At 42.4% G+C, this 15,819-nt stretch overlaps 1 protein-coding gene across 2 annotated transcripts in view; it reads right to left on the bottom strand.

The window, feature by feature from the left end:
- Positions 1-340: 340 nt before the first annotated feature.
- LOC122543063 (netrin receptor UNC5D-like) overlaps positions 341-15,819 on the bottom strand; it is a 457,617-nt gene continuing 442,138 nt past the window's right edge. The window contains exons 15-17 of one of the 2 annotated variants that reach the window (XM_043681271.1): positions 10,229-10,396; positions 2,114-2,292; positions 341-1,129 (exon numbers count right to left, since the gene is read on the bottom strand). In XM_043681271.1, the coding sequence (XP_043537206.1) occupies positions 937-1,129; positions 2,114-2,292; positions 10,229-10,396 (540 nt within the window). In that variant the 3' untranslated portion in view covers positions 341-936. The remainder of the gene's footprint in view (positions 1,130-2,113; positions 2,293-10,228; positions 10,397-15,819) is intronic. The other variant, XM_043681272.1, reaches the window with a different exon arrangement.

Below are 15,819 nucleotides of genomic sequence, written 5' to 3'. Positions count from 1 at the left end.
GTCAAGTGATGAATTTTTCAGCGGTCCACTCAAAGAGTGTTGGTCACGCGACCTGTTTGAAAACCACTTGTTTCTGAGGTAATTTAACAAGCTTATATCACTGATTACCTCCCTGCTTTACAGCACCAGAGAATCACTTGCTTATAAATGGATTACTGCCCTTGCTTAATAAAATAACTTCATGGAGACCGACATCCCATCAACAGATCACTCTTTATTTACACATGGAGAATCCTTGACACCGATCCAGCTCCCACAGAGCCAGCTCTCAGAGTGAACAGAATCCCTAACACTCCTGTTTATATCTGTCAGTCAGGGCTCCCTGATTGGACCAGGTTAATAGCCCCAATTGGGGAACTCAGATTCTGTGAGGTCCACCCGGCTGACCTTGTTACAGTCACTACACTTAACTCACAGTCACCAGGGCAACAATTGATGTTTCAGTACCAGTGCAGTCAACAGTAACCAAGAACTCAAAATACTGCTTATTGACAACGGCTTGCTCTCTTCACTGCCACAGGGCGAGGCTGAAAGGTTGCTTTCGATAAACAGCAGTATGCAATCATTTAAGTTGGGAAATTCCTCAGAGCTTTAGAGGATTTCGGATGCACCTCTGAAGTAACAGCGGGATGTAGCGGGGTGTAATTCCAGGGATTTTCCAGTCAAACTATGAATGCTTTTTTTTTGTAGCCAATCAACAAACTGTTGATTAAATTGGTCTGATAAATTATAATTGGTGCACCCTTGTTCAAAGTATTTACAAGTAAATTTCTATTTACATACACATCCAAAGATCTGGACAGTAAACCATATTTCATTTCCTGAGAAATCTTTCCGATATTGTGACTGAGCTGAACTTGCTCAGGGGTGAGCTGAACCCGCTCAGGGGTGAGCTGGACCCAGAGTCCTCCTGGAATAATGGCAAGGGGTTCTGATTCATCCACCGTAGTTGTAGTCTGATTCATCACCGTCGCCTTCAGCTGTCATTGAGGCAGGACACTGGATCCTGCCTATTTCCTCGAGAGCACTGGCCAGAGAGTCAAGGTCTCTGTCATTTTGATGCTGTGCCTCCCATATGTCCAAGATTGTACCAGCGGGGCTGCTTTTAACTGCAAAGTAACTCAGGTTCCTACAAAGCAAGAATAAAAAGTAAGACCACACTGAGAAGAATTGAGCATTTCCACAGCCTGATGACACCAGTCACTGCACACATCCTAACTGGCCACTTGCCTGCAATTTCTAGGACAATTTTAACTATTGTTGAGAACGAGGAGAAATGGACAGTGGATGCTTGCTTCCAATTTCTCTCATTCTGTTGTACTATCCAAAACAAAATTAATACTTAAGGTCTCTTCAGAAATCTCACATATGAGGGAACTGAGATCCCTACAATCTGTCACATTACACAAAAATTGATAGCAATGACCTTTGCTTAATGATCCTACCTTTCTATGGCATACACACATATTTTTAATCAGACTACCCAGACACATTGTGATACACCAATGGGGCAGTTGGAACTTGAATGTGGACTCTTGGCCCAGAGGTAGGGACATTGTCACTGCACTACAGAAGAACTCATTTCATGGTATATGCTGGGACTAAGTACATTCGGCTGCTGGCTAGGGCATGATCAAGGTGGACAATGATGCCTCCATACTAGAAAGGCCTGCCAGAGTTTAATATCTCGGTTGAAAAAGAGCTGGAATTTGACAGATCAGGTGATGCTGTGTGGCCAGATATTGTTGCAACACTGCAAACGGTTTGGAGCAACCTTCTTTAGTTGCCAGGCGGTAAAAGCATGTCAATTCACATGACCAGAGAGACAGTGCACACTCGGGTTCTTAAAATGCTCCACCCAAGGTCATTCTACACCAGTAGCTGACAGCAGTAAAACCTAGGCCTTTGTGAGTGCCTTTCTCTGATGGACTTATCTGGGTCCTGGCATGCTGTGATATGGCTGCTGTAAACAGACTTCGTCATGACACTCTGAATACTTCGCTCTTTTTACAGGCAAGATTAAGCAAACTTGACCTCAATGAAAACCAATGAAAACCTTTGGAAAGGAGACAAATCACTAATTCACTGGTTAATTTGCTTTGGTTCGACTCACCTGTCTATGTGGAGTTTTTGTGCTAAGAGCCGCCAGTCTTTGCCCGAAGCACTGGGAACATCAAAGGTGGTACAGATCTTCTGTCTGATGGAATATGGGATTTTAAATGCTTTGGGACCTGCTAACGTGGCCACATCACTTGCTGCTTGTGCACAGAAGTGAACAGCTTCTCTCTCATCCTGTAAGAGCAGATAGGGTACATTTAAAGTTCATCTCCAAGTCCAAGGAACTGTCAAATTATGATTAAGACAACTTTTAAACTGACTGCAAATTTTTCCCACAGGAAACCTGGAGGCTATTCCCTCTCTCAATGTGACTCCAGAAATAGGGTGCAGGACCACCTTCATGGTAATGTATTCTTTGAGAAATGCATAAAGCGTTCATTAAGACCTCAAACAATCCTTCCAAATAAAGTAAGTACAGGTGACTGAAAGAGATGTTGGAAATGCCGTCTTGTACCAAATTTGTCTCATGTCCCTCTAGCCAGAACCACTTCCAATCAGCTCATAGATACACACTAGTTGCAATGAGGTTGACAGGATACTCTGCTTTCATTCATGCATTCTTGGTTCCAAATCTCACAAGAATATCTCATTCCAATAAATTCTCAACCCATGTCCTAATAATTACTGAAAGATTTAAGCATTAAGCTGATGCAAAAGAGATTGGAGAATGTCGAGCATTTTAAAAATTATTTCCAATTGTGCTTATGAAGGCTCCTCAAAGGAAGGAAGAAAAAAATCAATTTGATCCCTTCTAAAAATGCTCCAGGAGATATGTCTCACAGAGACTTTCTATTGTTTTTAACTACTGATGATTATTAGACTTCGGCAGCACATTTCATGATGAAGAGATTGTGCAGATGGCAACATCAAAGCTTGTCTCCTTGTGGAACTCCAGTCAAGTGAGAGGGAAGTGTTTACGCTTCTTCAATTCGGATTATGGCAACAATCAATGACATCTGTATAAACTCCCCACAAGGAAGGTCACAAAGAAGGCACATTGTTACAGAAACGAGTGGAGTTTCTCTTGAGAAAGGAATGTTGGTGAATCCAAGAGTTTTCTGCAATCCTGACGACAAATGTTCTTTTCTCAGTATGTTGGCTGTCCGGGACATGGTTCCCCAGGGAAACGTGTCCATCCCATCATGATTCTTGAAGAGTACAGTCTCATTGTCGATTTGACACTGGACCAGAGATCCATAGATTTGGAATAGTAATTTAGTAATGTGAATTTAAATGACAATTTTAGAACTCACGTTGAGTGGGAAATAAAATCTCGAAATAACAACACACATAAAATTGGATTGCTCAACATTTGTTTACCATGAAACTGTAATTGATCCATTCTGCTCCCAGTATGGTTGATTCGGAACCATCCTCTGAAGTAACTCTTTTGTATCAGCAATGGGAGACTCGGGATTAGTTATAACTTGCATTTAAATGTCACCTTTTATGTAGGAGAACATCCCAAGATGTACAACAGTGTGATGAAAAAGTAATGCGACACCAAGCCATTTAAGGAGATATTAACATTTTGAGTTAATGATCCTTTGTGACAAATGCAAGATTTTATAAGGTTGTTATGTTTTGGAACTGTGTCATTAAATTAGGGGACAATAGTTGAATGCGAGCGATCACATGACCTGTTTTGAATTCTCTCGGTAGTGTGGTTGATTAAAACGTTAGGTGGGAGGGATCTATGGTTGATAAGTAACAAAATGGAATATATACCTACAAATAATGCCCCAAGCGGCTGTGCTGATGTTGGATTAACTCTTTCCAGCTGACAACGAGGTGCAAAGAATGTCAGAATTTGAGAATGGTTACACTTTAAACTGTCGATTTAATTCCAAATAAAATGGAGTTGGGGACAGGGTTCTGGAGGATAACTAATTCACACATCCCTGCAGATACAAGACTTATGAGATTCGTGTTGGCATAAACTGGGGAAATGTACACAGCAAGCCATTGCAAAATAACCTTGTGAACTTCCCTTTTTATAAGGGTGGCACAGTGGCCAGCACTGCTGTCTCACAGTGCCTGGGACCCAGGTTTGATACCAGCCTTGGGTGACTGTCTGTGTAGAGTTTGCATGTTCTCTCCATGTCTCTGTGTGGGTTTCCTCTGGGTGCTCTGGCTTTCTCACACAGTCCAAAGATATGCAGGTTAAATGGATTGGCATGTGCAGGCTAGATGGGTTAGTCATTAATGTGAGGATAGTGTGGGACGTTTTTTAAGAGGATCAGTGCACTCTTAATGGGCTGAATGGCCTCTATCTGCACTGTAGAGATTCTATGATTCAGTGAATGTCACAGACAGGCTTAGTGTGAAGGAATCCAAGAGAAAGAAAGCTTTTTCTGAGTCCTGTGTTCAGTTCTGGTCACCCTGTAATCACAGTGTTATTATTAAACTGGAGAGGATTCAGAAGAGACTCACTGGGATGTTGCTGGGAATGGAGGCTTTGAGTTATAAGAATAGGCTGGATACTTTGAGTTTTTATTTTCCACTGGAGCATGGGGGGGGGGGGGAGGGGGGGTCAGATAAATAAGGTGAATGGCAAGTGTGTTTTCCCTTGGGTGAGGATTTCAAGTCGAGAGGGCATATTTTCAAGGTGAGAGAAGAAAGATTTTAACAAGACATGGTGGCAATTTATTCCCACAGAGGGTGGTTCGTGTGTGGAATGAACTTCCAAAGGAAGCGGTAGATACGGGTGCAGTTACACTGTTTGAAAGACATTCAGATCAGTACATAAATAAAACATGTTTGTTGGGAGATGGACCATGCACAGGCAGGTGGGATTAGTTTAGTTTGGGATTATAGTTGGCATGGACTGGTTGGACCGAAGGGTCTGTTTCCATGCTGTGTGACTCTCTGACTCTATGAGAGAAAGAAAGCAGCAGCAAGAGTTCATTATTCACCACACAAAATATAAGTGGGAGGCCTCAAGGTTGGAAGTTGGAAGTTTCACATACATTTGGCTTGAGGGAGGAATTTCAACACAATACACATTGTGCAAGTCCATTCAGTAATTATAAATTACCTGGCTGGGAAAGGCAAAAGGAGCTCAGTATCATTGGAGAACAAAGCGTCCACTTAATGTACAGATTAAAGAATAACTATAAAGGGAGATTTTCAGGTATTTTACACGTTAAGCAGGGGATTTCTTTTTTCCTGCTGAATATCAACTCTGTTTCTCTCCAAACGTGCTACCTGACATACTAAGTACTTGGAGAATTCTCTGTTGTTATTTCAGGGTTCCATCATGCTATTTCCACTGGAATGTCGGAGGCTGAATGGTACCCTTGTAGAAGTTTATAAAATCAAGAGGGGCATGAATAAGCTAAATAAACAAGGTCTTTATGCCAGGGTTGGGGAGTCCAAAACTAGAAGGCAAAAGTGAGAGCGAAAAGATTTAAAAGGGACCTGAGGGGTAACGTTTTCATGCAGAAAGTGGTGCATGTATGGAATGAGCTGATAGAGGAGGTGGTGGAGACTGGTACAATTACAACATTTAAAAGGGATCCAGAAGGGCTTATGATTTGGAAGGATTTACAGTGATATGGGCTAAATGCTGGCAAATGGGACTAGATTAATTTGGGATGTTATGAAGATGTAGGGGTAATATACCTTTAAGAGAGTTGAAAAGCTAGCAAGGACTTAGAGATGCACAGAGAGTCCGGAACAGGGTAACAATGTGACATTTGGTCAAACAGCTAAGAGCTATGTTTCTAGAATACAATAACAAATTTTGATTTGGCCAATCAGTTCAAATTATGCCCCAAGTTACCAAAATCCAATCAAGTTGAATTTAGTATTTTGATAATGTTAAAACCAATGAAATGATCTGATGTTTTGGGGTATAAATATCAGACATTCTGAACAGTTACCCAGTGCAGCAAAGAGCAGCCAGCACCAACAACTGGAGAGGCTGCTTGCTGAAAGATCTGCTCGCTTAAAGGTACCTTTATCCATCAAAGAGCTGGGAAGCAGAGAAGAGAAGACAGAGGAAAACCTACAGAGGATATTCGGCAAAGCTGGCTGGTTTTGAAATGTGATTCTATTTTTTGTAAATCGTAATCATGATTTTTTTATCGGACCAGTATTACAGAGGGGAAGGTAATAGATAGGTTTAGAGAAAGGAGTTGTAAATAGTTGCCAGCTAATTATTCTCTGTTAGATTTTTTAAAAAGTTGTTAATTTTTACTTTAAATAGTGACTCTTGAGATAGTTCTTTGCCTCTCGAATTTTAACAGATTACAGCACAGGGTGAATCTTTTCTGTGTTGCTCATTTAAATTAGCAGAGGGGTTTACCCCGTGTTGTAACCAGGATATCTAGTCAGTATGGACGAGATGAACTGAAGTCTGTTTCTGTGCTGTACATCTTTATGACTCTATCAGAAGCATCTTAGATTTGGTTTGGAAACATTGACACAGATGACAGAAAGATTAGTCCATATGATAGGTTTCAAAATATACGTAAGGGGAGGGACAGAGAGAGAGAGGCAGACAGCCTTAGGGAGGTCAGTCTGGAACCTTGGGCCTGGACAGCTGAATGCAATGGCACTATTATGGATTACCTAAAATTGGAAATGACTACAAGGCCGGAATTGGAGTTCCACAGTGATCTCGGAGAAATAGCAGCTGGAAGAAATCAGGGAGACAGGGATGGGTTGGGGTGGAGAAATTTGAAATTGAGGGAGGAAGAGGATTTTAAAACTGAGGAGCCAATGAGAAGTCAGTGAACATGAGATGATGGGTTATCTGGACTTGCTCTAAGTTCAAAATGACATGACACCAGGTTATAGTCCAACAGGTTTATTTGAAATCATAAGCTTTCAGAGCAGTGCTCCAGGTGGTCACCTGGCGAAGCGGCAGTGCTCCAAAAGCTTGTGATTTCAAGTAAGCCTGATGGACGATAAGCTGGTGTCGTGTGACTTCTGACTTTGTCCAAGCCAATCCAACACTGGCATCTCCACATCATTGCTGCAAGTTCCGATGACTGACTCCAGAAATTTGGATAAGCTGAAGTATATGAAAAGTAGGAATGCCGGTCAGGAGAGCATCAAAATACTTCAACCATAGAAACATAAAAATAGGTGCAGGAGAACACCATTCATCCCTTCGAGCTGTTCCCTGTTTATTATGATCACGGCTGATCATCCAACTCTGGAATCCTTCTGGAGATAAAATGCATTAGGATATCAGCAGAGTGGCACAGTGGGTTGGTGGTTAGCAGAGCTGCCTCGGGTTTGATTCCACCCTCAGGCGGCTGTCTGAGTGGAGTTTGCACATTCTCCCCTTGTCTATCCAGGTGCTCTGGTTTCCTCCCACAGTCCAAAGTTGTGCAGGTGAGGTTGAGTAGCCATGAGAAATGCAGAGTTACAGGGGTGGGGTGGGTCGCTCTTTGAAGGATCCGTGTGTGAGTTCCAGAACTAAAAGATTAGAAGGCATTTCAGATCTGGGCTTTGGTCATCTGTTGGGGTGGCTCAGTGGTTAGCACTGCTGCCTCACAGCACCAAGGACCCGGGTTTGATTCCAGCCTCGGGCGACTATCTGTATGGAGTTTGAACATTGTCCTGTGTCTGTGTGGGTTTCCTCTAGGTGCTCCGGTTTCCTCCCACAATCCAGACATGCAGGTTAGGTGAATTAGCCATGCTAAATTGCCCATATTGTTCAGGGATGTATAGGCTAGATGCATTAGTCAGGGGAAATGTCGAGTAATATGGGAGTGGGAGTAAGAATGGGAGTAGTCTGGGTGGGATACTCTTCGGAGGGTCGGTGTGGACTTGTTGGGCCAAATAGCCTGTTTCCACATTGTAGGGATTCTATGATATATAGTCTGAGATAGAGCAGAAACAAGTGACATTACGGAACTGGAAGTAGACAATTTTGTTGCTGGGTAGATATGTGGTTGGTCTTACCAGCAATACCCACATCCTGTTAATAAAGTTTATGAAAGATCATTTATAATGCATCAGTTTGGAAAACACTAATTGTGGAATGTGTATTCTGATAAAATGGTCATTAAGTACAGCTGAGGATTGCCTATATATTGGTGAGTGTGTGGCTGAAGGAGGCTATATTGTAAAGAGCTGAGCTTCATTTAACCACTGGACACACATCATCCTCTGCAAATGGAAAATTTTCACAGAGCATCTGGATCTATGTTAGCAGAAATATATGACACTGCAGAACCTGAGTTAATCCATATGCAAGTCTGATCGAATCTGTCAGGCAGCTCCTGTCAAGGTCGAAGGGAAGGGTCACAATGCAGAATCAGTGTAGCTGAGATTCAGAAGAATTAGTCATCATGTACTTGATCTCATGCACAATCACAACTGGGACTATTTCACCTTGTGAGCAAAGGATCTGAAATTGTGGACTCCTTCACAACATGCTTTGTAATAAAAAACAAAGTAAAACCTGCAAGAACTTCTTGTAAGGAATATGAAAAAGTATATCTCGCCCTGAAATAAAAATGCATATTTCATAGAATGGTACAGCACAGGAAGTGGGCCATTCAGCCCATCATGCCTGTGGCAGGTTGTTTAAAAGACCTTTACAATGAACCCCAATTCCCTGTCCTCACACCATCATCCTGCAAGATCTTTCCTTTCAAGGACTGATACAAACTCATTTTGGAAGTTATTGTTGTGTCTGTTTCCACCACATTTTCAGGTAGCGTGTTCCAGGCTGCACCGTGAAGTGACACTCCTCCTCATGCCTCTGGGCTCCTGCATCAATTATCTTCCATCTGTATCCTCAAGCTTTCGACGCTTCAGCCGCTGAAAACATTTTCTCCTTGTTTACCCTTCCAAAAACCCTTTGAGAATACGAACAACTCCTCATCTGCTCACATGAATTCTCCAGCGAACTGAACTCCTTCATCCTTGGCACCAGGTACAATGATAGCAAACATTCTCTGTGACCTTTCCAAGGTTGTAGCATGCTGATAGCTAAAGCTGTATGCATTGCACCAGGGTAGACTTTAACCTTGCTGCTGGATATAAAACAATCAAGTTGTGTCTTTCATATAATTAGCAGAAAACCTGCAACACCAATCTTGTGTTGAATGGTTGAAAACCTATACCACAATTTCATTAGGATGTTTCCCTGTACCATGTAACTTTGAATGGTATTAACTTAAAGTAGGGACAGAGTCCGGGAAAGATTTTTTCCTTTACAGATTGAATTGGGAGCGGCCACACTCAACAGTGGAAGCCAGCTGGGCTTGAAATTGGCTCAAGAGCCAAAGCTTCAAGGCTGGAAGTTGTCTCCTCAGGAGGTACCTGGTAGAAAGGTCAGAGCATGATGGATCAGACAGATAACAAAGCAAGACAAACTGTCAACCTAAGGAGACGTATCTTCTCTGCCTGACAGGTTTGTTTAAAATCACGACAGACATCGGCCCAGGAAATATGAAAGAATTGACCCCAGTGGTTGTAGGATTGATTAGGAGAGAACACAGATTTTAGACAACTGGCAGAAGCACCAGAGGTGACAGGTGAAAAAAGCTGATGCAATAAAGGATTAGGATTTCTATTCTGCTGCTTGTCACAGTCGTTGAGACCAATTCGATTGTAACTGTCAATGGAGTGACAAATAAGTATTTAAGAGAGAAAAGTAGCAGGGAGTAAGGCTGGCGATTATCTTTGAAAGTAATTTGATGGGTCAACAGGCCTCCATCTCCATTGCACTGATAGTGAGTGTGTTAAAATTCACCTAGTGAATCCAAGTTGTTGTGGCAACATGCACTTTAGTTTGTACTTTGTCACCTGGAGCTATGGGTGGTGATGGTTGAGGTGCCAGCTTCTTTCCTTCATGCAGTCGACCAGGAGTTGCTCCCCTTTCTACTGCCAGTCAATCGCTTTTGTTGAAAGGATTTGCAGGTTGATGCTGAGCCCACGTGGCCTTGTAATGAACTCAGTTTCCTTCGTCATCAGGTTTCAGGGCCTCGGACTCGAATCTGGAACATTTGGCCCTGAAGTACAGTAAGCTACACCTTGAATCACTGGCACCTTCGCAGGACTACTTCTGTAACTTGGCTACCACAATGAATCAAGTCCAACCTGAAATCTATGCTCACTGGAAAAATGTTGTTATGAAGTTTACCTCAAAGATGGAGGTGCTGAGGTGAAAGATCTGCTCATCGCCTTTCAGCTGCCGGATGCAGATCTTGCAGGAGAAGTGTGTGGTAGCTGAGTTGAATCTTTCCACTCTAAAGGCACACGGCAGGGGCTGCTGGTTCCTGCACCAGATATGGGAAAAGGCAAATTCCTGCTGGAGACAGAAGCCAGAATCAGACTCCCTGAGGAAAATATGTAATACGAAACAAATACATTGACATTAACAAGAGTAGACCAAGTTATTTTTCTTCTGCTGCAGCCCTGGACCTGAAGGATGGGAGAGAATTTAATGACATTGAAGATGACACTGCAAGGACACATAGTGAATATATTTTTGATGATCAAATGCCTGAATAACACATCTGAAAGCAAAGTGACGTTGTATTGCCATGAAATGTAACAACCGAGCAAAACAGAGTAATTCACAGTCTCCTTCTGTGGCAAGGCTGGAAACCAGATTCTGGATTAGTGGTGCTGGAAGAGCACAGCAGTTCAGGCAGCATCCGAGGAGCAGTAAAATCGACGTTTCGGGCAAAAGCCTTTCTGGAGACAGTGAGGTCTGCAGATGCTGAAGAGTTAGAGTCGATAAGGTGTGGCACTGGAAAAAGCACAGCAGGTCAGACAGCATCCAAGGAGCAGGAGAGTCGATGTTTAGGGCAGGACCCTTCATCAGTCCTGATGAAGGACCCTGCCTGAAATGTTGACTGTCCTGGTCATCGGATGCTGCCTGAACAGCTGTGCTTTTCCAGTGCCACACTTTATTGACTCTTCAACGGCACATTCCAAACCCATAACCTCCACCACTGAGAGGGACAACGGCAGTAGATGCATGGGATCACCCCCGCTTGCAAGTTTCTGTTCAAGCCATTCACTATCCTCATCGTCGTTCCTCCATGGCCGCTGGGTCAAAATCCTGAACTCCCATCCTATTTGCACTGTGGGTACGTGTACACCTCCCAAACTGTAGCAATTCAAGAAGGTAGCTCATCACTACCCTGTTAAGGGCAATTAGGGATTTGCAATAAATGCTGGCCTAACCAGCACTGCTCACATTCCATGAACAAATACTAACAAATGGAAATGTAGAGTGGCTTCGAGTTTAATTCTGTGGAAACTATCAGACAAGAGTTTAAAGAGTCAACTGACAATTGGCGGTTGGAAGATTACATTTAAATAAAGATCCAGACTAATCCTTATTTGTGGAGAGAATCTTCAAAAGAATTTGGTTAATGGACAAAAAAATGGCAGCTAAACTCAGAACATTTTGTGATACACAAATCAGTTGCTGGGGACAATATCTGTCTCCTCACACATAAAAACATAAAAGTTAGGATCAGAAGTAGACCACTTAGCCAGTCAAGTCCCCTCTCCATGCAAAAACATAGTTGATCAAATGGCGATCCAAACTTCAAGTTTTCATCTCTCTCCTTAAGTCCTGACTGCCTTGTCAAGCAACATTTTGCCTAAGTCAGACTTGAGTACAATCCAATAACAGAACTTCCAAAACTCTCTGTGGAAGAGAATTCTGCACACGAACAATCCTTTGAAAGAAGAAGTTCCTCCTTGTCTTCATCTTACATTGAAGAGCCCTTACTTTGAAATTGTGCCCCCTATATTTCTCCATTACTCCATGAGCATTCCCCTCAAGCTGCTAACAAACCACTTTAATGATAGAAATGTCAACCCAGTCGTGGAGCTCCAAAGCATGTGAAGCTCCACGAAAGCCTTCCAGGAAAATAAGTTCCCCCAAAATTGATCGACAAGACTGTGCGAATCATAAACGTCCTCACTGTCGGCAAAATGTTGTATACATTAGTCTGTAAAGTTGTTTATAATTTTTTTAGAGAGAGCCATGGATTCACCTCGCCCTTCCTCCACGTCACAGTTCCATCCCATTCACCCACCACTCCGGTGCTCGTTGTCCTTCATGAGCTGTTGCTCAAACAATGTAAAATTCTCAACCCAATTTTCAATTCTCCCCTCCAGCCTTACAACCTTCCAGAATATCTGGACTTATCTAGCTTTGGGCTTTAGAAGAATCTCTTATTTTATTGGGGGAACATGCCTTCACTGCTTCTGCTTCGGTCTTGAAATATAAACTGTCAAACTTATCTAACTCTCTCTAATACTCTCTTCCTTTAGTATGCTCTGAAGGACCTACCTCTCGCATCAAGCTTTTAGTTCTCTGCTCTAATATTGACTTTTCTGACAACGCTCTTGTGTTATGCCTCCAGATATTTCATTATACTAAGAGCACTAGATAAACATGAGCAATTATTTGAGACTCATTGTAGTCAGAAATTATCCCGATACCCTCAACCTATAATATTTATTAAAGATCAGTAGTATTTGTGGAGATAAGCTACAAAAGAATTAGGTTGCATGGACAAAAAAGGCAGCTGAATGTTGAAAATTTTGTGACACACAAATTGGATGCTGGGTGGCACAGTGGCTCAGTGGTTAGCAGTGTTGCCTTACAGTGCCAGGGATCCAGGGTCGATTCCACTCATGGGCAACCGTCTGTGTGGAGTTTGCACATTCTCCCTGAGTCTTCCTGGGTCTCTGCCAGGTACTCTGGTTTCCTCCCACAGTCCAACGATGTACAAGTTAGGTAGACTGGCCATGATAAATTGCCCATAGTGTTCAGAGATGTGTGTGTTTGAAATGGGAAATGCAAGGTGTCAGGAATAGGGTAGGAGGATGAGCCTGGGTGGGATGTCCTTTAGAGGGGTTATGTGGACTCGTTGCTTTCACATTGTATGGATTTTATGCAACATCAAATATTTATGCTTACTGAGTACAGTGGTAATTCTGTGGCTTTGCTGAACCACACTACACGCAGCCTGGATGTCCCATTTGAGTATGTACTTCTGAGCCCGTTATCCACTAGAGACACAAGATTACCAACTCCTACCTCCACAGCAGCACGTCGGTCCCTTCCCGCCAAATGAACATACATATAAAACTATGAATCAAGAGCAGGAGTGGGATATCAAGCCCCTTCAGACTGCTGTGCCTCAGCTGATATGATTTTGGACCTAACTGCACTCCAATATTCACTCACTATACCATCTGAAACCTTTACCAATCAAGAGTCTCTCTTAGACAGCTTCAAACATATTCAATGACACTGCCTCCACTGCTGTCGTATGAAGAAACTTCCACAGACTGGGAACTCCCAGGGAAAAAAAAAATCTCCTTATCACTCTCTTAAAGGGAAACCCCTCCATTTGTAACCTGTTTCCTCTCATTTTAGCATCTCTCATTCAGGAAAACAATCTCTCAGCATCCACCCTGTCAACTCCCTCAGATTCTTATATGCTTTTATACGAACACCTCCCATTATTCAAAACTCCAAAGGATGCAGTCTCAAACTGTCAACCTTTCCTCCTAAGACAAGCCTTTTTTCCGAGGAATTCATCAAGTGAACTTTCTCCGAGCTGCTTCTAAAACTGTTTCTCACATACAGTAACTCCTGACATCTTGATTATATAGTCATAAAATCATACCAACACAGAAATAGACCTTTCAGTCCAACCAATCCATATCGACGATAATTCCAAACTAAACTAAATCCCATCTGCCTGCACTTGGCTCATATCCCTCTAAATGCTTCTTAAACATGTACCTATCTAAATGTCTTTTAAACATTGTAACTGTACCTGCATCCATGACTTCCTCTGGAAGTTCATTCCATACATACGGACCACTCTCGGTGCACAAAGATTGTCCCTCGTGCCTTTTTTAACTTTCTCCTCTCACCTTAGAAGATATGATACCTAGTCTTGAAATCCACCTTTTCTATACCCCTCATTATTCTACAAACCTTTATCAGGTTACCCCCTTCAACCTCCTACGCTCCAGTGAAAAATGTCCGAGCCTACCCAGCCTCTCCTTAGCACCCAAACCCTCCATTCCTGACAACAACCCGGCAAATCTATTCTGAACCCTCTCCAGTTTAATAATATCCTTCCAAAACAGTTTGATATCTCCTGAGTTGCTTCAACTCCTCCTTGCAGGAGCAAGTCCCACATTCTCATCATTCTGAGTACATTGAAAATTTGGATAATTATAGACACTGAATTGCAAAAACATGTCATTCATTAATAAAGCCATTGCACCTGCTCTTGCAAAGAAGTCTTAGCCGAAAGGTACTGACAATTGCCACTGTTACGATTGGGATGTAAGCGGACTACCATTACAGAGCTAACAACATAAATATTAATAATTGTGTCTATTGGTAGTATTTAAATTTGTGATGTGAAATATTCAAATAAGGTAATTTTTACATAATTTTTAAAAAATACATCAGCAATTTACAAAGCTCATGCATTCACCAGAATGAATAAATCAATTTTATGTATAATTACATTTCCCAACACTCAAAATGAGATAAAAATTAATGGGTTTACATGGAATATTAATATCAGCCTTGGTTCACCAGACAGCACTGTTGGCTTTCAGGAAGCCAACAGATTTGAACATCGAAAAATGTGGGTTGAAGCTCCATTCTGAAGACCCGAGCTCAAAATCGAGGCTGATACTTTTTGTGCAGTACTGAGGGGATGCTATGCTGCAGATGTTGCTGTCTTTCATGTGAGACAGGAAACCAAGACTTATTTTGCCCTATTGTGTGTATCTTTCCTCTTATTTTATTCTTCTCCATTGCAACTTCTGAATGGGACAACATTGGCTTGACAACTGGAGTTCACAGACCCTCAGAGAAGCAGTGCGGCAGCACAGCTGAGAGGGAATGTTACCTTTGCCACGAACTAAAGAGGAGCAGGGGAGTTTTCCCAGACCACCACCACCACTGAAGTAACATCTCCACTCACTTATTCCATTGCACTGGTGGGCCAATGCTCTGCACAAATTAATTTGCATGTTTGAAAGATTGGCTTGCATCAGTGTCATCGCTTTCGCAGCCTCAGGACATCTCAGAGCAGTGTGCAGACCATTAAATGTTTTTGATGTTCAAATCTGTTCTATTGTGAGAAATGTGATGTTTTTCTACAACAGTTTCAAAGACACTTAGTTACTGTAAGGATCGTGAAAGGTGGAAAATAGGTGCAAATTGCTTCTTTACAAACAGAAAAGGTGATAGCTTTGTACGTGTTTCAGATTTGTTTGGATGAAGCAAGATTGCCAGAATGTCAATGAAGCAATGAAACAAAGCAAGAATTCATCCTGAGTGTTTCAGAACAGGAGGCATTCAAGTGTTGCTTGATATCTGCAGAATTCGATATTCAGTTTCATTGCAGTCAATAGAATTCCACTCTCAACCCAATACTTTTGGTACCACCAAAATCATATCAACTACAACTGTGAATGCTTGGCATGCAGTGTTATAGGAGAAAGTGAGGACTGCAGATGCTGGAGATCAGAGCTCCTCCCACCCTGCCCTCTGTAAAAACGCCATCCCATATTCTCAATTCCTTCGTCTCCGCTGCATCTGCTCCCAGGAGGATCAGTTCCAATACCGTACAACCCAGATGGCCTCCTTCTTCAAAGACCGCAATTTCCCCCCAGACGTGGTCGACGATGCCCTCCACCGCATCTCCTGCACTTACCGCTCCT

The sequence above is a fragment of the Chiloscyllium plagiosum genome, chromosome 42 (genome assembly GCF_004010195.1).
Source record: "Chiloscyllium plagiosum isolate BGI_BamShark_2017 chromosome 42, ASM401019v2, whole genome shotgun sequence".
In the NCBI taxonomy this organism is placed as follows: domain Eukaryota; kingdom Metazoa; phylum Chordata; class Chondrichthyes; order Orectolobiformes; family Hemiscylliidae; genus Chiloscyllium; species Chiloscyllium plagiosum.
This window is presented reverse-complemented; position numbering and strand designations above follow the sequence as displayed.